The 25,999-nt window shown below is 36.6% G+C and overlaps 1 protein-coding gene across 1 annotated transcript in view; it reads right to left on the bottom strand.

Annotated features, from left to right (window-relative positions):
- The window catches only part of GABRA3 (gamma-aminobutyric acid type A receptor subunit alpha3), a 415,959-nt gene extending 395,490 nt beyond the window's left edge, over positions 1-20,469 (bottom strand). Inside the window, exon 1 of the mRNA XM_020284959.2 lies at positions 20,297-20,469. Within this exon, the coding sequence (XP_020140548.1) occupies positions 20,297-20,312 (16 nt within the window). The 5' untranslated portion in view covers positions 20,313-20,469. The remainder of the gene's footprint in view (positions 1-20,296) is intronic.
- Positions 20,470-25,999: the final 5,530 nt, after the last annotated feature.

Below are 25,999 nucleotides of genomic sequence, written 5' to 3' on the forward strand. Positions count from 1 at the left end.
CTCTAGAACAATTGGGTCTGACAGACATCTACAGAACATACTACCCAAAATCCACTGAATATACGTTCTTCTCATCAGCTCACGGGACATTCTCTAAGATTGACCATATCCTAGGACACAAAGAAAATCTCAAGAAATTTAAAAAAATAAAAATCATACCATGTACCTTCTCAGATCACAGTGGAATAAAACTAGAAATCAACCCTAACAAAAACTCACATTTCTACACAAAAACGTGGATATTAAACAACCTCCTACTAAATGATTACTTCATAAATGAAGAAATCAAGACGGAAATAAAAAACTTCTATGAAGAAAACGACAATGGAGAGACAAGTTATCAACTCCTCTGGGACACAGCAAAGCAGTTCTGAGAGGAAAGGTTATCTCCATAAATGCCTATAACCAAAAGACAAGAAGATCACAAATAGACAATCTACTGAAACGACTCAAAGAGCTGGAAAAAGAAGAACAGACCAACCTCAAACCCAGCAGAAGAAGTGAAATCAACAAGATCAAATCAGAACTAAACGAAATTGAAAACAGGGAAGCTATTCAGGAGATTAATAAAACAAAAAGTTGGTTCTTTGAAAAAATAAACAAAATTGACACACCATTGGCTAAGCTAACGAAAAGCAGAAAAGAGAAATCTCTAATAAGCTCCATCAGGAATAAAAAAGGAGATATCACAACTGATCCCAAAGAGATACAAATACAATTTATGAATACTACAACAAACTTTATGCACACAAACTGGAAAATGTGGAGGAAATGGATAAATTTCTAGAAACACACAGCCTCCCTAGGCTCAACCAGGAAGAAATAGATTCCCTGAACAGACCAATCTCAACAGCTGAAATAAAAACAGCAATTAAAAATCTCCCTAAAAAGAAAAGTCCCGGTCCAGATGGCTTCATACCCGAATTTTACTACACTTACAAAGAAGAACTAGTACCTCTCTTGCAGAAACAATTCCACAACATCGAGAAGAATGGAAACCTCCCCGACACCTTTTATGAAGCGAATATTACTCTGATACCAAAACCAGGAAAAAATGCAACAAAAAAAGAAAACTACAGACCAATATCCCTAATGAATATACATGCAAAAATTTTCAACAAAATCTTAGCTAACCGAATCCAGACACTTATCAAAAAAATAATCCACCACGACCAAGAGGGCTTCATCCCAGGGATGCAGGGATGGTTCAACATACGTAAATCTATAAATGCAATTCACCGCATAAACAGAAGCAAAAACAAAGGCCACATGATTCTTTCAATAGACGCAGAAAAAGCTTTTGACAAAATTCAAAACCCTTTCATGATACGAACACTTAAGAAAATAGGCATAGAAGGGACATACCTGAAAATGATACAAGCCATATATGACAGACCCATAGCCAACATCATACTGAATGGGGAAAGATTGAAATCATTCCTACTTAGAACTGGAACCAGACAAGGCTGCCCACTATCTCCACTTCTGTTCAACATAGTGCTGGAAGTCTTGGCTACAGCAATCAGACAGGAAAATGGAATCAGAGTTATCGAAAAAGGGGCAGAAGACATCAAACTTTGACTGTTTGCTGATGATATGATATTGTATCTAGAAAACCCCAAAGATTCAACCAAGAAACTCCTGGAACTGATCAATGAATTTAGTAAAGTTTCAGGACACAAAATCAATACACAGAAATCAGAGGCATTCATAGACGCCAACAACAATCTAATTGAGAGCCAAATCAAAGACTCAATTCCCTTCACAATAGCAACAAAGAAATTAAAGTACCTAGGAATATACTTAATCAAGGACATAAAAGACCTCTACAGGGAGAACTATGAAACACTGAGGAAGGAAATAGCAGAGGATGTAAACAGATGGAAATCCATACCATGCTCGTGGATCGGCAGACTCAATATCATCAAAATGTCTATACTACCCAAACTGATCTACAGATTCAATGCAATACCTATTAAAATCCCATCAGCATTCTTCACAGATATAGAAAAAATAATTTTATGCTTCATATGGAACCAAAGAAGACCCCGAATATCAAGAGCAATTCTAGGCAACAAAAACAAAATGGGAGGCATTAATATGCCAGATATCAAACTATACTACAAAGCTGTAGTAATTAAAACAATATGGTATTGGCACAAAAACAGGAACATTGACCAGTGGAACAGATGTGAGAATCCTGATATAAAACCATCCTCATATAGCCATCTCATCTTTGACAAAGCAGACAAAAACATACACTGGGGAAAAGAATCTCTCTTCAATAAATGGTGCTGGGAAAACTGGATAGCCACCTGTAGAAGGCTAAAACAGGACCCACACCTTTCACCTCTCACAAAAACCAACTCACGCTGGATAACAGACTTAAACCTAAGATATGAAACTATTAGAACTCTAGAGGAAAAAGTTGGAAACACTCTCCTAGACATCGGCCTGGGCAAAGAGCTTATGAAGAAGTCCCCAAAGGCAATCACAGCAGCAACAAAAATAAATAAATGGGACATGATCAAACTACTAAGCTTCTGCACAGCCAAAGAAATAGTCATGAAAGTAAACAGACAACCTACAGAATGGGAGAAAATTTTTGCATCCTATGCATCTGATAAGGGACTGATAACTAGAATATACTTAGAACTCACGAAAATTAGGAAGAAAAAATCAAATAACCCCATTAAAAAGTGGGCAAAGGACTTGAACAGAAATTTTTCTAAAGAAGACAGAAGAATGGCCAACAAACATATGAAGAAATGCTCAACATCTCTAATCATCAGGGAAATGCAAATCAAAATCACAATGAGATATCACTTAACCCCAGTGAGAATGGCCTTTATCAAAAAATCTCCGAACAATAAATGCTGGCGTGGTTGCGGAGAGAGAGGAACACTCCTACACTGCTGGTGGGACTGCAAACTAGTTCAACCTCTGTGGAAAGCAATATGGAGATACCTTAAAGCGATACAAGTGAATCTACCATTTGATCCAGCAATCCCATTGCTGGGCATCTACCCAAATGATCCAGTGACCTCTACAAAAAAGACACCTGCACTCGAATGTTTATAGCAGCACAATTCATAATTGCAAGGCTGTGGAAACAGCCCAAGTGCCCATCAATCCAAGAATGGATTAATAAAATGTGGTATATGTATACCATGGAGTACTATTCAGCTCTAAGAAACAATGGTGATATAGCACATCTTATATTTTCCTGGTTAGAGCTGGAACCCATACTACTAAGTGAAGTATCCCAAGAATGGGAAAACAAGCACCAGATATATTCTCCAGCAAACTGGTATTAACTGAGTAGCACCTAAGTGGACACATAGGTGCTACAGTAATAGGGTATTGGGCAGGTGGGAGGGGGGAGGGGGCGGGTATATACATACATAATGAGTGAGATGTGCACCATCTGGGGGATGGTCATGATGGAGACTCAGACTTTTGGGGGGAGGGGGAGAAATGGGCATTTATTGAAACCTTAAAATCTGTACCCCCATAATATGCCAAAATAAAAAGAAAATTAAAAAACACAATGGGAGACATTAATATACCAGATATCAAACTATGCTACAAAGCTGTAGTAATTAAATCAATATGGTATTGGCACAAAAATAGGAATATTGACCAGTGGAACAGATGTGAGAATCCTGATATAAAACCATCCTCATATAGCCATCTCATCTTTGACAACGCCGACAAAACCATAGGCTAGGGAAAAGAATCCCTTTTCAATAAATGGTGCTGGGAAAACGGATAGCCATCTGCAGAAGGCTAAAACAGGACCCACACCTTTCACCTCTCACTAAAACCAACTCACGCTGGATAACAGACTTAAATCTAATGTATGAAACTATTAGAACTCTAGAGGAAAAAGTTGGAAACACTCTCCTAGACATCGGCCTGGGCAAAGAGTTTATGAAGAAGTCCCCAAAGGCAATCACAGCAGCAACAAAAATAAATAAATGGGACAGGATCAAACTACAAAGCTTCTGCACAGCCAAAGAAATAGTCATGAAAGTAAACAGACAACCTACAGAATGGGAGAAAATTTTTGCATCCTATGCATCCGATAAGGGACTGATAACTAGAATATACTTAGGACTCACGAAAATCAGGAAGAAAAAAATCAAATACCCCATTAAAAAGTGGGCAAAGGACTTGAACAGAAACTTTTCTAAAGAAGACAGAAGAATGGCCAACAAACATATGAAAAAATGCTCAACATCTCTAATCATCAGGGAAATGCAAATCAAAACCACAATGAGATATCACTTAACCCCAGTGAGAATGGCCTTTATCAAAAAATCTCCAAACAATAAATGCTGGCGTGGTTGCGGAGAGAGAGGAACACTCCTACACTGCTGGTGGGACTGCAAACTAGTTCAACCTCTGTGGAAAGCAATATGGAGATACCTTAAAGCGATACAAGTGAATCTACCATTTGATCCAGCAATCCCATTGCCGGGTATCTACCCAAATGATCCAATGACACTCTACAAAAAAGACACCTGCACTAGAATGTTTATAGCAGCACAATTCATAATTGCAAGGCTGTGGAAACAGCCCAAGTGCCCATCAATCCAAGAATGGATTAATAAAATGTGGTATATGTATACCATGGAGTACTATTCAGCTCTAAGAAACAATGATGATATAGCACATCTTATATTTTCCTGGTTAGAGCTGGAACCCATACTACTAAGTGAAGTATCCCAAGAATGGGAAAACAAGCACCATATATATTCTCCAGCAAACTGGTATTAACTGAATAGCACCTAAGTGGACACATAGGTACTACAGTAATAGGGTATTGGGCAAGTGGGAGGGGGGATGGAGGCGGGTATATACATACATAATGAGTGATATGTGCACCATCTGGGGGATGGTCATGATGGAGACTCAGACTTTTGGGGGGTGGGGGGGACATAGGCTTTTATTGAAACCTTAAAATCTGTACCCCCATAATATCCCAAAATAAAAAAAAGTGATTCATGTAACCTAAATTATTTGTACCCCATAATACTTTGAAATAAAGAAAAATCCTACATATTTCAAGAGAAAGAGAGATAAAGTTGATCACAGATGTTTAAGATTCAGAATGGATTCAGACTTCCTAACAACTATTCTGGAAGCTAGAAGGGAGTGGAGCAAGGCTTTCAAAGTTCTACTGGGAAATAATTTCCAACTTAGAAATCTAACCTAAACCAACAATGAAGTTTGAGGGTAGAATAAAAAATAATTTAATCCACAGGCTCTTAAAAACATTTACCTTTCCCCTTGTACACTTTCTCCCCCCCCCCAAAATTGAAAATGTACCCCCACAAAAATGAGAGAATAATGAAGAAACAAACAGGGAGTCTAACTCAGGAGAAAGGGGAAGGAAATCTGAGAATGGTAATGGAGATGACAGCTATGAGCAAGTTGATACAGAAACCATTCCAGACTGTAATAGGGCAGAAGAGTAAAGGAACAATTTCATTAAGATAAAACTAAGAAAATATCTTTATGTCTGAATATACTGAGAAGAGATGTAGATAGACACTGGCAGAGAGTTTGAGCTTGAATTAGTGGTAAGTACATAAATGATAAGCACTTTTAAAAAGATAATTATTCCAAGGAAAATAAAGCAAAAATTTGTACAGAAATGGCGAAGTAATGCTAATGCATATGGTAGGCAGAATAAAGGCCTTCCAAAGATGTCACTATCCTAATCCCTAGAACCTATAAATATGTTATGCCATAGGAAAAGGGGGATTAAGGTAGCAGATGAATGAAGTTTGCTAACCAGCTGGCCTTAAAATAGGGAGATTATTCAGGATTATATGGGCATACCCAATGTAATCACAAAGGTCCTCAAAAATAGAAGTGGGAGGCAAAAGAGTCAGATTGATATGATGTGGAAAAGATTTGTCAGCCATTGCTGACTATGAAGATGGAGAAAGACTGAATACATCCTACAACAAGATCAATAGTAAGGCAAGGTGATCTGTTTTAACCACTTATATTCGACATTCTTTTAGAGGTCCTATCCAGTTCAAATACAGAAAAAATAAAATAAAATGAAGCGAAAATACAGCAAAAAGGTATAAAAATTGGCAAAGAGGAAATAAACTGTCTCTATTACCAGACAGCATAATCTACATAGAAAATTTCAAGAATCTATATACTAATCTATATACTAATAATATATATACTAAAAATAAAAATCTATATACTAATAATAAAGATTCAGAAGTTGAAGTATTTATAAATGCCAGTAACAATAGTATCAAAAAACATATAATATGTAAGATAATTTAATAAAATATATACAAGACCTATACACTGAAAACTATAAAGCATTATTGAGAGAATTTAAATAAAAAACAAACAATGAAAAGATATATTAATGTATCAGGAGATTCAAGACAGTTAAGATGTCATTTTTTCCCAAATTGATCTTTACAATTAATTTGACCCCATTAAACTTCTAGTAGGATTTTTGGAGGAGAAATTTATAAGCCAATTTATCAATTTATATAGAAATAAAAAGGACCTAGGATAGCCAAAAATAGTTGTTTAAATGAAGAACAAAAAGTTGGAGGGTCCATAACACCTTATTTCAAAATTTACTATAATGCTATAGCAGAGTTTCTGAACCTCAACAAAAAAGGCAAGATGATACTTTGTTACAAGGAAGCTGCCTGGCCACTACCCACTAGATGCCAGTAGCATGCCCCTCCAGTTGTGACAACCAAAATATCCTCCAGACATTGCTAAATGTCCTCTGGGGGAAAAATTGCCTCAGTTGAGAACCACTGAACTATAATAATTGATACAGTGTGGTAATGTTTCAAGGTTACACAGATAGATCAAAGAGACAGAATAGAGCCCAGAAGTAGATCTACACATATATAGTAAATTGATTGTGGACAAAGATGACAAGGTAATTCGATGGGCAAAAGATAGTCTTGTCAACAAATGGAGCTAGAAAAATTGAGCATCCATATGAAAAATATATGAGATATATGTATATGCCTAGAACCTTACCTTGCCTCGAAGGCGAAAGTCATCTAACCATGCATCAAAGACATAAATCAAAGAACTGAAAGTACAAAACTCTATAACAAAACAAAAGAGAGGATAATTTTTGAGCATAGTTAAAGCAAAGACATCCTAGAATATCAAAGGTATAAGTCATAATAGAAAAACCACTAAGAAAATTAAAAGACAAGTCACAGAAGGGCAGAAAATATTTTCCAAACACATAACTTTTAAAGGATTTGTATTATATTGTGTATTACATATAGTGCTTTACATATGTGTGTATATATGTATATGTGTGTGCATAATATAAACACACATAAGAACCTAATAAGAACACAGATATCCCAATTTTAGAATGGGCAAACAATTTGAATGGACATATCTCCAAAGAAGATACACAGATGAATAGCACTATCATTAGTCATAGGAAAATGCAAACTAAACCCAATGAACTATCACTACATACTCACTAGAAAGACTACAAGGCAGGATACAATGTTAATATACAAAAGTCAACTGTTTTCCTATATACCAGCAATGGACAACTGGAATTTGAAATTAAAAACACAACACCATTTACATTAGCACCAAAAGATGAAATGCTTAATTGTAAACCTAACAAAATAGGTATATGATCTACATAAGGAAAACTATAAAAACCTGGTGAAAGAAATCAAAGAAAATCTAAATAAATGAAGAGACAGTCAATGTTCATGGCTACAAATACTCAACATTTTGGACAGAAAGACTCATTATTGTTAAGATCATTTTTTATCAACTAATGTATAGATTCAATACAATTCCAATCAAAATCCCAGCAAGTTATTTTGTGGATATCAATAAACTGATTCTGCAGTTTATATGGGAAAGCAAAAGACCCAGAATAGTAAACACAATACTAAAGGAGAGGAATAAAGTTGACTTGAAAAAGAATATAAAGCTACAGTAAATAAGACAGTATGATATTGGTAAAATAACAGACAAATAGATTAATGGAACAGAATAGAGACCCCAGAAATAGGCTCATACAAATATAGTCAACTGACCTTTCACAAAGGAACAAAGACAATACAAATTCAACAAACAGTGCTGGAATAACTGGACATCCACATGCACAAAAAAGATGAATCTAGACACAGACCTTACAGTCTTCACAAAAATCAACTCAAATTGGATCACAGACAGTAAAATGCAAAGCCATAAAACTCCTAGAAGATAATGTAGAAGTAAAGAAAACATGATCTGTGAAAGTAAAAATTACTAAACTGGGCTTCATTAAAATTTAAACTGTTTTCTCTATGAAAGACACTGTTAAGAGAATTAAAATATAAGCCATAGACTGGGATAAAATATTTGCAAAACATGTATCTGATACAGGACTTGTATTTACTATACAAAGAACTTTTAAAATCCAACAATAATAAAACAAACAACCCAGTTAAAATGGGCAAAAGAGCTGAACAGACACCTGAGCTAGGAAGATTTACAGATGGCAAATAAGCATATAAAGATGTTCAATTCATGTTATTAGGACATTGAAAATTAAAACCATAATGAGGTACCACTACACACTTACTAGGATGGCCAAAACCCAAAATGTTAACAACATCATATGCTGATAAAGATGTGGAACCACTGGAATACTCATTTATTGTTGATGGCAATGCAAAATGACATAGCCACTTTGGAAGACAGTGAGGTAGTTTCTTGCAAAGCTAAACATAGACTTACCATATGATCCAGCAATTCCACTCCTTGGTGTAATTTTCCTAAAGGAGTTGAAAACATATCCACACAAAAGCCCACACACAAATGTTTATAGCTAGTTTTTTCATAACTTCCAAAAGTTGGAAGCAACTACGATGTCCTTCTAAGATACTAAGATAAACAAACTGTAGTACATGCAGACAATAGAATATATTCACCAATAAAAATGTATGAGCTATCAAGCCATGAAAAGACATGGAGGAACCTTAAATGCATATTGCTAAGTGAAAGAAGTCAGTCTGAAAGGCCATTATTGTAAGATTTCAACTATATAACATTCTGGAAAAGGCAAAACTCTAGAGATTATAAACATCAGTTGTTGCCAGGAATTCGGGTGGGATGGAGGGATGAATCGGTGGAGCACAGGGAATTTTTAGGGCTGTGAAACTATTCTATATTATACTATAATGGTGAATAGATGATATTAATTTGTAGAACACAAAGAGTGAACCCAAGTGCAAACTATGGACTTGAGTTAATCATAATATATCAATAACAGTTCGTCAATTGTAACAAATGTGCCACATTAATGCAAGATGTTAATAATAGGGAAAACTAGGATAGGGGAAAATATGGTAACTCTCTGTTTAACTTTTTTGTAAATCTCAAACTGTTCTAAAATAAATGTTATTAATTTTTTTAAAAGACTGAAAATGCCAAGTGCTGGCGGGGATATTAAGCAGCTGACATTCCTATATACTGCTAGTGGGAATGCAAAATTATATAGCTACTTTGGAAAACAATTTTGCAGTTTCTTATAAAGTGCTTATAATCTGCTTCACATATAACCCAAAAAATTCCCTTCTAGGTATATTCCTAGTATAAACAAAAATATATGTGCTAACAAAAACCTGAACAAGAACATTTATAACAGCATTATTTATAATAGCCAAAAAATAGAAACAACCCAAATGACCATCAACTGGTGAGTGGATAAATTATTCAGCAATAATAAAGAACATACAGTAATAAAAAATATGCAATATGGATAAATCTTCGGAGCATGTGCTAAGTGAAAGAAGCCAAACACAAAACTCTAAACACAATAGAGTTCCATTGATGTGAAAGCATAAAAGAAGCAAAACTTTAAGGATGGAAAACAGATCAATGATTGCCTCAAGTTGTAGGTGGGAGAAAAGAATTGACGGCAAAGAATCACAAGGGAATCTTTTAAGCTAAGGGAAATTTTCTCTACCTTTATTGTGGTAGTGGTGGTTGCAGGATCATATACATCTGTCAAAACTAAAACTGTATACTTCCAAAGGGTAGATTTTATTTTATGCAAATTATTTGTTAATAAACCTGACTGAAAAGTGAAAGATGCCTAGGAATAAGTTTAATATGTAAGAGTATTTTTAATAAAATGCAAACTTTTATCAAGAGTTCTAAAAATAGACTTGAATAAATGCCAAGATAAACATATTCATAAATAGGAAATCTCTCTATCAAAAAGATGTCAATTTTTCTCCAAATCATTCTATAGTTTCAATATAATTCCATGAAAAACAACATGATTTTTTTTCAATTTGATAATGTTACTTTTAAATTAAGATATAAAAGCAAAGGGCCAAAAATAATCAAGATAACCCAGAAAGACCAAGAAAAGTGGCGTGAGTGTGAGTGAGGGCAGGAAATGAACAATAAGTTGACCTTATAAATATCAAGATTCATTATAAAGCATTCATAAGTAAAGCAATACAAGTGTAGACAAACAGATTAATGAAACATAATAGAAAACCTAGAAATTGACCCAAGCATGTACAGAAACTAGGCAATGTGGAGAACTTTGCATTCTACACTAGTAATGTATAAATGATATTTAAAATAAATGGTATTTTACATAGAAAAAATTGAAACATATTTCACATCACATTTAAGAATAAAATCCAGATGGATTAAAGAGCTAAGTGTAAAAAAAAGTTAAACTCTTTCTCAAAGAAAATTTAGAGAACAAGTTTTTATGATCATGGCATCAGGAATATTTCTTAAACATAATACTAAAAGCACAATTCATGAAGGAAGTGATTGATAAATTTGACATAAAAAATTAAACCTTCTGTATGATAAAAGACCCCATAAAATAGAAAGCCAAGTAACATACTAAAAGCAGATATATGCAGCATATGTAGCTGACAAATAATTAGCATCCAGAATATATAAAGAAGTCTTGAAAATCAGTAAGAAAAAGCAACCCAAGAGAAAATTAAGCAAATATGAGTGGCTCTGGGTGTCTTGTTTGGAAGGATATAGAAAGAAATAAAGCTGGGGCTAGACACAAAGGAAGTTAGTTTCTCTGTAATGTTTCATTTATTTTATTTAAACATATCTGAAGCAAAAATGACAAAATGCTAACTAACATTTGTTAATTCTGTGTTGTATATGTGGTTATTTGTTCATCATTATTGGATGCTTCTCAGTTACTTTCTATATATTTTTATTTTTCAAAAAAAAGAGAAAAAAACAAGAAAGTAAACTTATATACTATAAATTTATAATAATAAATTTGAACACAGTGAAGAAATAGAAGTTAAAATTATAAGTAGCAATTCCCTGTATAATAGCCATAATCAATTAGCATAAATAATGAAAGAAATATTTCCTTCACAAATAAAAGCACAAAATAAATGTTAGTGCTATTATATACTCTATATAGATAAACAAATTGAGGCTTGTAGGGACCACAGAGCTAGTAAGTAGAAGAGCTGAGGTAATAAAAATTGTTTTAAAGCTACAAAAATATTTAAACTTTGTAACTAGGACAAGAAGAGACACACTAAAAGAAATGGAAAACACTATGATGCTCAAATGGTGGTGGAGTTCTCCAGGGATTAGGTGGTTGTGGGGGGTAGACCCACAACTGAGGGATGTGGTGAGCATTGTGGAGGGGAAGGGCATACCTCTAACCCTTGCTAGGGAGAGGCAAAGATATAAAATGTAACCAAAATGTTTGTACTCTCATATTTTCCTGAAATAAAAAATATTTAAAAAAGAAATGGAAAATAAATAAATCCCAAAGAGAACCTACTATATATAACAATTTATATATTACAGAATAGTGGGGAAAATGAATTATTCAATATTTGGTGCTATGAAACAATTGACAGGGAAAACAATTTAGAAAATTATCTCATGCCACATAGAAAAATAAATTCCAGAAAGATTAAACATAAGCAATAGAAACTAAAATAAAATCCATTTAAGCACTTTTCCAATTTTGAATGGGGAAGAACTTCTTAAACATGAATTCATCATAAGAAATTACAAATGAAAAGATAGATATAATTACATAAAAATTAAGATTGCTGTGCATAAAAGTTAATTTAAAATGTAAATTGGCAAAATATTTTCCACACATTCAACAGAAAAAAGGTCAATGTCTATTAAATGTACATATTATCGATACAAACGAATAAGAAACATAATTTCTCAATAGGAAAATGTACAAAAATCATAAATAGATGTTCATAGAAAAAACAAAAGTAATGAAGAAATATAAAAAAGTATTCATGCTCACTACAATAAAAGAAACATATGTTAAAACAGTAAGATACCATTTTGCCCCTATCAGATTGGCAAAGATTTTAAAAGAATGGCAATAGCTAGCAGTGGTACAGGTGCATGAGCAAAAATTGACAATCTTACACAATGTGACATCTTCACATATATATCAAAAGCTTTTTAAAAGTTAATATCCTTAGGCCCAGTAACACCTCTTTTATAAAAACTCATCCTACTAATTCATTCAACAAATATTTAGTAAGCATTTACAATGTATCAGACATTTATTCTAGGTACTAGGGGATACAACATTGAACAAAATTGAGAAAAATCCCTGTGCTTGAGGGAGTTCTAATACAAGGATCTGGACAATAAGTAAAATATTTAGACTGTTAAGTGATAATACAAACCAAGGAAAAATGAAGGAAGAAAAGGGAAGAGTGAATGTTGGAGAAGAGTTTGCATTTTTGATGTAAGATCATTATAGAAGCTCTCACCTTGGTGACAATTGAATAAAGACCTGAAAAAGGTGGGGTTCAAAGAAGCAAAAATAATTTAAATGACCAATATGGAATCAATCAAATAATTATGGTAGAAATTATACAACTGAAAAGTATGCAGCCATTAAAAATTGTTTGAAGGCTGTTGAGTGACATGAGCAATAGTTATAATACCAATGGAAAAGTGAAATATAAAATATTACATATAAGATATAATCCCAATTATGTAAACACGGAAACACACTTGGAAGGAAATATAGCAAGTTATCTCTGCGCTAAGGACTTTGTGGTGATTTGTGTTAATGTGTCTTCATTTTCCAAATTTGCTATAACGAGGCTGTTTTATTTTTTGTAACCAGAAAAAGAAACAACTTAATGATAGATATTATAGTCTTAAGGTAGATTGGAAAGTGCACAAAAATTTTTAAATGAAGGTGCTGGCTAGCTATGCCTAGAGTACTGGGTCCAGATTTAAACATCATACATTAGGAAAGACACTGAATACTGAAGTGTCTGCCATAGAAGACATTCAAAACATATATCCCATGAGCTCAAGAAGTAGGAATATATAGGCTGGAGAAAAGATGAAAAGAACAAACCATCTTTAAACATTTGAATTGCTATTACAGGAAAGGGAAATAAAAATTACTCAGCATTGCTATTGCTCCAAGGAGAAAGACCAATGGATTGGATTCAGAGGACAGATTTCAGATCAGTATGAAGAATAACTTGCTAACAATCACAGCTATTATCAGATGGTGTTAAGCAACCTTTCCTGGAACCATTCACACTGAAAACAGATGACCATATGTACTGGGTGATAAGACTGCCATTACATAATTGCTAAAGGGCCTTTCATTTCTGAGCTCCTCTTGTACTATTCTAAAAAGTCATTTTATGCTATGATCACTTACATAATTCCATCTTCATCTACCTCCCCTTCCCTTTCAAAAAATATATAATATTTGTTACTTTTAAGAAATCATTTTTAAAGAGCAAAGCACGCTTCAAAATATACATCATGGAGATTTTTATGCCTTCTTCTGTGTACAGTGAGGAGATATACTTTGCATAGAAATCAATACCATTAAAATCATGTATAAAAACATTTTTTCTATTACCAACCAGTATTTCTCTTTACTATATATCTTTCCCCTAAGAAAAGAGTACCTGACACATACATGTCAGGACGTGAGATAATCACCTCACCTGTATTTCACAGTATCCTGCACCATTTTATTCTCAGTGACTTTAGTTTATTTGAAATCAGGAGTAGAAGAAATATCACCTAATACTCAGCCTTACTATAGATTTTAGAATATAGTCAATTCTTTCCTTAGGTCTCAGGACAGTCACAATTTCAGCCATTTAAGGAATAGAACAAGGTCCTTTCTTGTGAGCTCTTCCAAACCTTGTGAATACTTCCAACAAAATTAACAACCTTCAGAATTCTGCTGTTTAAAGTCCTTAGTGTTGCTTAAGTAAGTGACTGAACCTGAACTACTGCATGGGACCATGAGAATGTAGCATAGAGCAGAGCATGAACTATAGAACCTTATAGCTTGGTGGGTCTTTATAAATATCTGAATGGATTTAGTTTAAGCCATGTCAGTCACCTGGCCCAAAACCCTATTCCAACCCCCACTCCATTTTACAGTTACAGAAACTGAAGCTCAAATAAGACAAATGATATGTCACAAGAAATTGAGTTAGTATCCAAGCCAATACTAGAATTTATACAGTAGGCCATCAGAAATCCCATTTTAAGAAGGATTGTTAATGTGTAATTCTGCATAAAACAATTTTTTTCTTGTCAGGTACCTCGTTGCATAAATTGCTAAATGGAGAGAGTCAGGAGATCTGGGAAGAGTACCGGCTCATTGAAAGTTTCATGAGGCTACATGCCATATAAGCTGGTTTGCAAGTAAATCTGTGTTCCTGTGGACATAAGCCTGCAGGGACCCTTACCTTTCCTTACCTTTTCTATTTCAGCAGTATCATCTACCAAACATCTGCAAAATGAATATGCATCATTCAACTGAACTGTTAGTAAGCACTGTGAGCATCAGAGTGGGAAGGACTGTTACAAACTGGATGCCATTTACATTCACTCAACTGTACTGCAAAATTTAATAATGGTGACCACACCTTCCTTCTTAAAGCAGTACATTTTCCTCTACACATGAATCACAATTTATGCTTATACAGTTCGGTGACTATCTAGAACAATGTCTATCTCCCTATCTAAGCCACAGGCCCCAAGGTGGCAACAACCATGTCTATTTGTTCACCACTATATCCTCCATGCCTAGTAAATGGTATATATTCAGTAAATATCTGTCCAACAAATGGATGAGGCTCTACTCTCTTGGCACTTTCATAATACTGTGCTCTTTTAGTTTCCCCTCCACATATCTGACTTTCCCTCCTTTGTAGGCTTCACATAGGTTCATCCTTTTTTACCCATTCCTAAAGATAAGCATTCTCCAAAGTACCATCTTTGGATCTCTTTTTTCTACTTCAAGTATTGAAAGGCAATGACTCTCAAATTACTCTCTCCAGTTGATTTATTTCCAGAGCTCCAATCACATATTTTCAGCTACACTCAGTACCTTTTACTGGGCTATAGCAATAGCACTACCTGTGTAACCTCAGACAAATCAAGTCTCACCCTCTCAGGATCAGTTTGCTCATCCATAAAACGAGGGAGTTTCATCTTATTTGAATATAAAGTGTCAATTTTCCTAGTTAACATGCAATATTATTTACGGTCAAGGCTTCTATTTATCTTGCCAAACATTTCTCACATACAATATCATACACTTTACTTCAACACAACTGGCCTCTGCCTAGAATACCTCTTTTATGCCCCAGCTCTGCATATCCAAAATTTATATAATCTGCCAAGCTCAGTTCAAAGGCCACTTCCAGGAAGCTGGCTTTGCTTTCCTTGAAGCCCTTTGCCTCTCTTTTGTAGGTGTGTATCTCACCCTCCTAGTACTATAGTTGTTGGTGTAATTTCTTCTGTCTCCTACTCGATTGTGTCATCTTGGAGGGCAGAGGCTATTTCTAAGTCATGCTGTGTCTCTCATATAGTTCTTGGCTCATAGTAGGCCTTAAGTAAACTGAATGGATTCAGTTTAGGCCATGTCAGTCACCCTGCTCAAACGCCTTTAATCAGTACTTGTGTTTCTGGAATAAAGACCAAAATCCTTACAATGGACCAGTCCAGACATACTGGCTTTTGTTACACTTCCCAAATTCATTATGCTTCTCTCATCACAGGGCTCTTGTATATGCTCTTCCCTCCATCTAGAAAACTACTACATCACCTCCGTCATCCTCTATTCCACCCCCCTATACATCTCTACTCAGCCTCAGTATTACTTCCTCAAGAGTGCTTTCCTTAAACTCCAAGCTAGATCAGTTTCCTCTATTATACATGTTCATAGCCCCACCCTCCATGAAATGACATGGTTGTGTAATTATCTGATTAACAGCCTCTTCTATATCAAACTATAAGCCCCAAGCAAGCAGGGATAATGTCTGTTTTGCTCATCTTTGTATCCTCTGCACAGCAGCTAACCATATCACTGAATAAATTACTGATAATAAATAATTAGGTGAATGATTGAATTGTCTGAGTTAAGGGTAAAGACTTGAGACTTAGAGTGTACACATTCTTTGCCTGGCTTCCTAAAATCCTTTCAAGATAAAACTGAGATGCCAGGTAGAGCTCTGAAATAGTCATGCTGGCCTTCTATTCACCATAAGAAATTTATAAAATAGAATGAATACTGTCTCCCCAATGCAGAAGAAAGCCCAAATTGCCTTTCTTTAATGAATGTATGACCCCATAACTAACACCAATGGTCCATTCACTCATTTAACAAACATTTAGTAAGCACCTACTCTAAGCCATACACTAGGCTAGTGGCTGAGGGTACAATAAACTGAACTGTTACAGCCTATCACCCATTTAGAATATACAATCCATACATGGAATTTATACAAGCTATGAGAAAACTAAGACTTTTAAGAAAAAAAAAACCTTTTTAGCAGTCATAACACATGAATAATGCTACTTTGTGTACATGTTAAGTTCTCCATAAAAGGAGATTTAACTGCAGGGCAAAAGATCATCTGACAGGTAATTTCAAAGTTATAGCTGGGCCTAATTTGGACTCTTAAATTAAATGGGCAGGTAGCCTAGATTAGTATTGCTCAAAGTGTGGTCTGCAGACCAGTGCCTGTCTGTGAACTTTTATTATAAGACAGTGATGACCAAAGTGAAGAAATTTCAGAGTAAACACTTAGAAAATGTTATAGCAATTTGAAAAAAATAATTTTATGCCTGTTGAATCTAATAATAAAAATGCAGCCTTATATTCTGTATGTTTTTTCTTTAATTTCCTAGTAATTCATAATTAATGCATTTTACTAAGGTGGCAGTCTTCTGTGATACATTAGGGTAAAAAAGCCAACTGGTCCTTCACTAAGATAATTTTACAAACACCACTCTAGCATTGCTAATTTAAGTATGGTCAGTGGAACACCAGTTTCAGGATCCCTTGGCAGCTTGTTAAAATGTAAAATGTCAGGCCCTGCCCTAGATCACCACCCAATCAGAATTAGCATTTTAGCAAGATTCTCACAGGACATTTTTGCCCATTAGGGCTTGAGAAGCACTGACTTAGGTGATTTCTGAAGCCCCTCATAACCCTTAGATTTTGTGATTTGCTTCAGATAGAGAATTTCTAAGCTGAAAGCCTGTTGGAGCGAGTCCACCTCATCATTTTATAGATGGAAACACTGAGGTCCATGGAGGGGAAGTCATGTGTCCAAAGTAATTGGCAAATTATCAGAGCCAGAAATGGAACCTGAATTTGCTAACAGCCAGATCAGTGTCCCATTCCAGTACACCATGTGCTCATTCCTGTTCCACCCAGTCCTATTCTGTACTATCCCCTCAGTGATGTCATTATTCCTGAAATGCTGTTTGATATAAAAGTTGATTTTTCTACCTTTCATATACAATATGAACCTTGAATCACCACTATTTCAAATGTCTTCCTTATGATAATTTCCCTTAATCCCTGCCACCACTCAAATCTTCCCACGTCCTTATTGTCTGGGTGCTATATAGCATTCTCAGGCTTTAGAAGGACTAGGAGCAACAGATTCCTATTTTTTAGGAATGCAAAAGAGACCTTCATTGTTCCCATCAGTCCAGTTGACACCAGATAGCAAGCTCTTCCAAGGAAGAGAACATACACTATCAGGGCTACTTTAGAAAGCTCAGTACAATCAGTTTGTGGCTGACAAACAAGTGGGATATTAGGCCATATTAAGAAAAGTCTAGTCTCCAGAATGAGGTAAATGATGGTCCTTCATTCTGTAGTCTTGTTAGACCCAAGGCTTGATGGGAAGGTATGATTGTAGTCTTCAATTAATTGAAGAACTATTATTGAGGAAAAGCAAATTTCTTCCAGATAGTACCAGAGAAGCAATGAATAGAAGTTACAGAAAAACAGATTTTGGCTTATAATAGGAAATACTTTCTGACAATCAGAGTTGTTCAATGACACAAAGAGCCACCTAATGAGCTCTTCGCCACTGCAAGGGGTTCAAAATAGAAATCAGTCAACAAATTGGATGCTTAGGACAAATTTAAGAACTGGATGGAGAAGTTAACTTAATGACCTTTAGGGCTCCTTCCAGTTTCAAGGTTTTACCACTGTGAAATTTTCAGTATAGGAAAACTCCAAACTCTCAGGAAATAAGAGGAAGGTGTGTTCCTAAAAGGCATTGTTCAAAGCTGAATGTGGGATGGATGAGGCCATGACAGTGGAAAAGTGAAGTCTTTCCAGGCATCATCTTCAAAGGAAGGCAGACTGCCCAAAAAAAGCCTTTTGGTAAGCCCCTCCAGGAAACTCAGGTGAGGCTTAGCTCCAGCCTAACTTGCTGTTACTGTACACAAAGAGTAGGCCACTACTTTCCAAACAATCTGGTTAAGCAGCACTGTTTCTATTGTACCTATACTTGTCTAACAGATAAATGTGCAAAACTCTTCCCAAGGAGGCAGTAGTGCTTAATGGTCAAGACCATGGATTCTATCTAGAACCAGGTTGCCTGTGTTTTAATTTTCAATTGGGACATTTAATTGCTGTGTAAGCTTGGACAAGTTACTTAACTTCTCTGTGCCTCATTTCTTCATCAGTAAACCAAGGATAATAATACTGTCTGCTTTGTAGGGTTGATGTAAGAATTCAACGAGGTAATAAATATTAAACCTTCAGCCCAGGATCTGAAACATACTACACACTCAAAAATGTTAGTGATTTGTATTATGGATGCTATAATTACCATTACAGGCACCACCGCAGTGTCATTAACTCAAAAAGCCCCCATCAAGCAATCAGATCCCTTCCCCTACCAATTTAGAGGAGCTATACTACAAGAGCTTCAGCCAGTCCTTGCATAGCTCCAGACGATCAGAACCTGCTGACCCCTCAATAAGCCAAACCACTCATGCTGGGAATCCTGGCTCCTCACCCTGCTCTCCCAAAATCCAACAGCCACCTCTCCCCCCAATCCTCCTGCCCATGCCACTCGCAGCCACAGTCACAGGAGCAGCAAATTGGGAAGCCTGTTCCAGACAAACCATCAGGGGTTTCCTCCCTCCCAAGGACACAGCTGGACATAACAAGATGCTTACCAGTGGGACAGGGTGGAGTATCTGAATCCATGGTCTATGCTGTCAGCTCAACTACCTGGGATTTAGGGTGAACAGGCAATGGGGCTTCCTCAGGAAGCAAGACAAAGCTCCCAAGTTTGTGGAGGAAGTGAGGCCCAACCCCAGAAGTGAGCCCCTTAAAGGAAGGGGGGAGGTCTCAACCTGCTTCAAAGGAAGCAGTTATTTACAACTTTCTTCTCACTTGCATCTGGGGAAGGTAATGGAGAGATGGGGAAAGGGCTGCATGGTACCCTCTTTCTTTTTCATTTCCAGCAGCCAGAAGCAGCTGCAAAGAAAGAGTTAAAGGAGGGAGGAAGCTCCAGCCATTGCCCTATCCCCATGCCTAGGGCTGTCTGAGGGGTCATGACAGTGCTGTCTGCTCTGAATAGGGGCCACTCTGTGGCTTTCTGCAGCAACTTCCGGGCCCCCCAAGCAATTTGCAAGGTCAATGCTGACCTGCTTCGAAAGAGGAACAAAACAATTCACCGACGATAAGGCAAATCACGCATACAGCACATCGCAACCCCCCTTCCCCAAATCAGGTTTTACCCCAGTTCCTCCCTTCCCAGATGCCGCCTCTGGGCTTCCACCAGCCCCGCTGGGGAACCCAGGATAGCATCACAGCTGCAGAGCATGTCTCCCTAGCCTCCCCAGCCAACCCAAGGAGACTCTCAGTACGGGAGAGATGCTATATCGCTAAAGGAGACCTGAGCTTGGGGGAGGGGGAAAAAGAAACATCTATGTTTCTTACCGAGCACCACAGTCATTTCCCCCAAGTGGAGAGGAGAGAAGGATGAATGAACTGAAACAAGTTGGAGGTTGAGCCCTGACAGACCTCGGCTGCTTCTTCTCTTTTTCTGGGTCTCTCTCTCCAGGTCCCTCTCGGTCTGTCTCTCTGGTTTGCTTGCTGGCTGGCGCGCGCTCACGCTCTCTCTCCCCCCCTTCCCTCCCTCCCTTCCTCTCTCTCTCTCTCTCTCTCTCTCTCTTTCCCTCCCCTCCTCCCCTCCCCTGCTCCCCTCCCCCTTTGCTGGCTTTGGGTTCACCACTGCCTGGTGCTGAGCACACGGCTGTGCTGGGGCTCTGAACAGGCGCTGCACAAGGCTTTAGATCTGTGGTATTAGTAGTATTTTATTCTTTAAGATATCCAGCAGAGAAATACAAGGAAGCTCAGAGAGAAGGGGAAGAGCAGAGGAAAGAAGGGGAAGAGAAAGAGAGCAAAAGGGAAAGAGTGAATAGGAGGATAAAGGAAGTATGGATTACCTTAGCTGATGTGTGAGGCTTACTTGCTGCTCCAAGACCTAAGAGTAAGCTTCCTCCCTGTCTCTCTCTCTCCCTTACATCCCTATGGGCGTGCCTGCTAACCCAGTCTCCAAATAAAGGTTTAGCAATCCTGTGTGTTCAGGTTCCATTTCTGAGGACAATAATGAGCTAAGAAAAATGTAGATCAAAGGGGTTGTCATTCACACTCCACTAAGAAAAAAGAGTTCAGCTACATTGATCTCCTATTGACCTAAGTTCCACCCCACCCCCAACCAAGTAGAAATGCAGACCCCATTGAAAAATGTCAGCTGGAGCTTTCCTCCGGGCAAGACAGACAAGCAACAAAACCACAATGCTTTTCTTTCAAAAAATTCTGAAGGGAATATTGGTATATGTAAGTGTGAGTCTACATGTGAGTTTGCAGAAGGGGGAAGGGGGGAGAAGGAGATTGATTGATTCAAAGTATAAAAAATATATATTCTCATTGGAGCAAAAGAAAAACAAAGCAACCTGGGCAAAGTACAGTAACAATGCAACATACATAGGATGGAAAGAGACCTAGGCTAAAAATGAAATAAAGGAACTTAGGTTTGAGTTCTGTCTCTGAAAATTACTGTATTGCCTTTGACGAGTCATGTCTTCAATTCAGCCCTCAATATCCTCAGTGGCAAAATGAATAGTGATAGATAGATGATCTTAAAAGATACTTCCAGATCTAACACTCTAGGGTCTAAAGACAGAAAAATTCCAGATGAAGGAGGAGTTGACAATGAAAAATAAACTACCAAATTTCAAAGGCTCTCCAAAGGTAAGGCCCCAAATGGGACCCCAAATCACATTAACTCAACATTCCTTTTTTAGTGTATCAGGGGCAATATGAATATAAGCATATTAATAAACAGCTGCTCCTATCAAAGAATTCAGCATCTACCCACATATAATGATAAGCATAAAAGTTTTCTTATTCAAACACCTCATACTGTGATTCCTAGTTCATTTAGTCAGAGAACCAAAGAGCATCTGATTGAAAGTAAGTTATGTTGCATGTTTTAAGTATACTGGCCTCAATATGCATACAGCCACTGGGACATAGTAGGCATTGAAAATTTTGCCCAAAGGGTGCCATTTCTATGTAAACTATCATCCTGATGAGTTTTCCCCCCAAATTCCTAATATGCTCTACTCCTGCACAGTGAGGTACATGCGCTACACTCCAACTGCACACTTCTTCAAAAGCATTTATCCATACATTGAGTATAGAGAGAGATGGGGACCCATGAGCTTAGAGACACTGAGATAAAAGCATCCATGAAGATAACCATCTCATCATACAAGAAGAGAAACTATACTAAAGAAAAAATATAACTCATACAAAGTCATAGTGAGTCAGTGACAGAGTCAAAACCAGCACCCAGACTTTTGACCCCAGATACGGTATTTTTGCCTACCAAAGCAACATGTAAGTTGTACATAGAGTAAGTGTGGATATTGGCACATAGCTATGCACACTCCTTCCTGTGTAGGCACACATTTTTATGTGTAGATTTTTTTCATAAATGTCCATTGGATTTAGTGGATTAGTAAACTGGAAAAAAGAAATGTTATGAATTGGTGTAAGATTTATGTATTAGTTTCCTAGGGCTACCGTAACAAATTACCATTAATTTGGTAGCTTAAATCAACAAAAATGTATTGGTTCACAGTTCTGGATAACAGATGTCTAAGATCAAGGTACTGCCAGGACCACAATCCATCTAAAGTTTCTAGAGGAGAACCCTTCCTTACCTCTTCCAGCTTCTGGTGGTTACTGGTAATCCTTGGTTCATAGAAGCATCACTTTAATCTCTGCCTCCATCTTCAAATTATCTTCTCCTCTGTGTCTTCATGTGTCCAATTCTTCCTCTTTTTGATCTTATAAAGACACCAGTTATTGGGTTTAGGGCCCACCTTAAATCTAGGATTATTTCATCTCAAGATCTTTAACTTCCTTCTGCAAGACTATGCCATCTAAATAAGGACACATCCCAAGATTCTGAATGCGCATGAATTTGGGGGAAAATTGAATCCACTATAGTTGTTAACTTTTCTTTTTGTCAAACAAAGATCCCAAACAAACAAATAAACCATCTGGGGTACCATAATTTAAAAAATTTAACACAAATGAGTAGGATAAAGATACTCTCAGAATCAAAACTCTTCTTTAAAACACACAATTTTACCTGTGTGAAAAATTAACAGTATTTTCATAATTTTGCTTATTTTACTACAAACCAAAGAAAAACTATATTCACAGTCCAAGTGGCTTAAGGAAGGAGAAAACAGAGTTCAGGATGACCACTGCAGTTGAAAACTCATAAGAGAAGTACAAGAATGGAGAAAAATATAGATTGGGAGAGCCATATTCTGTATAAACTGCCCAACTCTCTGGTGGAACCATTAAGTATGAATGTGGAGACAGATTCCAAATAGCCTAAACAAAGCTGAAAGAATTAAACAGTCTTCAGTGCTGCCCATGAGAGAGAGTTTGGAATTTCAATTTAGTCACGTTAACTGTCTATTAAAACAAGCAAAACAAATCAATACTCTACAGGAAAATAAAAGAGAATAAAGGGACCCTATAATATATAATTCACAATGTTCAGGGTACACTCCAAAATTACTACTAAAGAAAAGAAATAGGAAAACATTACTCATACTCAAGAGAAAATACACTCAATAGAGACTAGCCCTGAGATAAACCTGATGTTGAATTAGCAGAAAGGATTTTAAATGATCTGTCATAAGTATATTAATGGAAATAAAGAAAAATGTACTTGTAATAAATTAACAATAGGAAAGCACAGCAGATATAACAACAATGTTTTAAAACCAGATATAAATTCTGGCACTAAAAATAAAAGTATCTGAAGTAAAATTCACTGGGTATGCTTAACAGCAGATTGAAAAGAGTAGGTTAACTAGAAGATAAATCTATACCCAATCTGAAATACAGAGAGAGAAAAGATTGAAAAAACATGAAAAGAGAGTCAGTGATATATAGAATAATATCAAAGTTATAACATACATGGAATTGGAAGCCCAGAGGCAAACAACAGAAGAGGAAGAAAAAAACATTTAAAAACCAATGCCTAGGTATGTCCCCTCTATGCCTATTTTCTTAACTGTTCGTATCATGAAAGGGTGTTGAATTTTGTCAAAAGATTTTTCTGCATCTATTGAAAGAATCATGTGGTCTTTGTTTTTGCTTCTGTTTATGTGGTGAATTGCATTTATAGATTTACCTATGTTGAACCATCCCTGTATCCCTGGGATGAAGCCCATATGGTCGTGGTGGATTATTTTTTTGATAAGTGTCTGGATTCGGTTAGCTAAGATTGTGTTGAAAATTTTTGCATCTATATTCATTAGCGATATTGGTCTGTAGTTTTCTTTTTTTGTTGCATCCTTTCCTGGTTTTGGTTTCAGAGTAATATTCGCTTCATCAAAGGTGTCGGGGAGGTTTCCGTTCTTCTCGATGTTGTCGAATAGTTTCTGCAAGATAGGTACTAGTTCTTTTTTGTAAGTGTGGTAAAATTCGGATGTGAAATAAATCAATATGGTATTGGCACAAAAATAGGAATATTGACCAGTGGAACAGATGTGAGAATCCTGATATAAAACCATCCTAATATAGCCATCTCATCTTTGACAAACCAGACAAAAATATACGCTGGGCAAAAGAATCCCTTTTCAATAAATGGTGCTGGGAAAACTGGATAGCCACCTGTAGAAGGCTAAAACAGGACCCACACCTTTCACCTCTCACAAAAACCAACTCACGCTGGATAACAGACTTAAACCTAAGGTTTGAAACTATAAGAACTCTAGAGGAAAAAGTTGGAAACACTCTCCTAGATATCGGCCAGGGCAAAGAGTTTATGAAGAAGTCCCCAAAGGCAATCACAGCAGCAACAAAAATAAGTAAATGGGACAGGATCAAACTACAAAGCTTCTGCATAGCCAAAGAAATAGTCATGAAAGTAAACAGACAACCTACAGAATGGGAGAAAATTTTTGCATCCTATGCATCCGATAAGGGACTGATAACTAGAATATACTTAGAACTCAGGAAAATCAGGAAGAAAAAATCAAATAACCCCATTAAAAAGTGGGCAAAGGACTTGAACAGAAACTTTTCTAAAGAAGACAGAAGAATGGCCAACAAACATGTGAAAAAATGTTCAACATCTCTAATCATCAGGGAAATGCAAATCAAAACCACAATGAGATATCACTTAACCCCAGTGACAATGGCCTTTATCAAAAAATCTCCAAACAATAAATGCTGGCGTGGTTGCGGAGAGAGAGGAACACTCCTACACTGCTGGTGGGACTGCAAACTAGTTCAACCTCTGTGGAAAGCAATATGGAGATACCTTAAAGCGATACAAGTGATTCTACCATTTGATCCAGCAATCCCATTGCTGAGCATCTACCCAAAAGATCCAATGACACTCTACAAAAAAGACACCTGCACTCGAATGTTTATAGCACCACAATTCATAATTGCAAGGCTGTGGAAACAGCCCAAGTGCCCATCAATCCAAGAATGGATTAATAAAATGTGGTATATGTATACCATGGAGTACTATTTAGCTCTAAGAAATAATGGTGACATAGCACATCTTATATTTTCCTGGTTAGAGCTGGAACCCATACTATTTTTTTTTATTTCGGCATATTATGGGGGTACAGATTTTAAGGTTTCAATAAATGCCCATTTCCCCCCCTCCCCCCAAAAGTCTGAGTCTCCATCATGACCATCCCTCAGATGGTGCACATCTCACTCATTATGTATGTATATACCCGCCCCCCTCCCCCCTCCCACCTGCCCAATACCCTATTACTGTAGTACCTATGTGACCACTTAGGTGCTACTCAGTTAATACCAGTTTGCTGGAGAATATATCTGGTGCTTGTTTTTTCATTCTTGGGATACTTCACTTAGTAGTATGGGTTCCAGCTCTAACCAGGAAAATATAAGATGTGCTATATCACCATTGTTTCTTAGAGCTGAATAGTACTCCATGGTATACATATACCACATTTTATTAATCCATTCTTGGATTGATAGGCATTTGGGCTGTTTCCACAGCCCTGAAATTATGAATTGTGCTGCTATAAACATTCTAGTGCAGGTGTCTTTTTTGTAGAG

The sequence above is a fragment of the Microcebus murinus genome, chromosome X (genome assembly GCF_040939455.1).
Source record: "Microcebus murinus isolate Inina chromosome X, M.murinus_Inina_mat1.0, whole genome shotgun sequence".
In the NCBI taxonomy this organism is placed as follows: Eukaryota; Metazoa; Chordata; class Mammalia; order Primates; family Cheirogaleidae; genus Microcebus; species Microcebus murinus.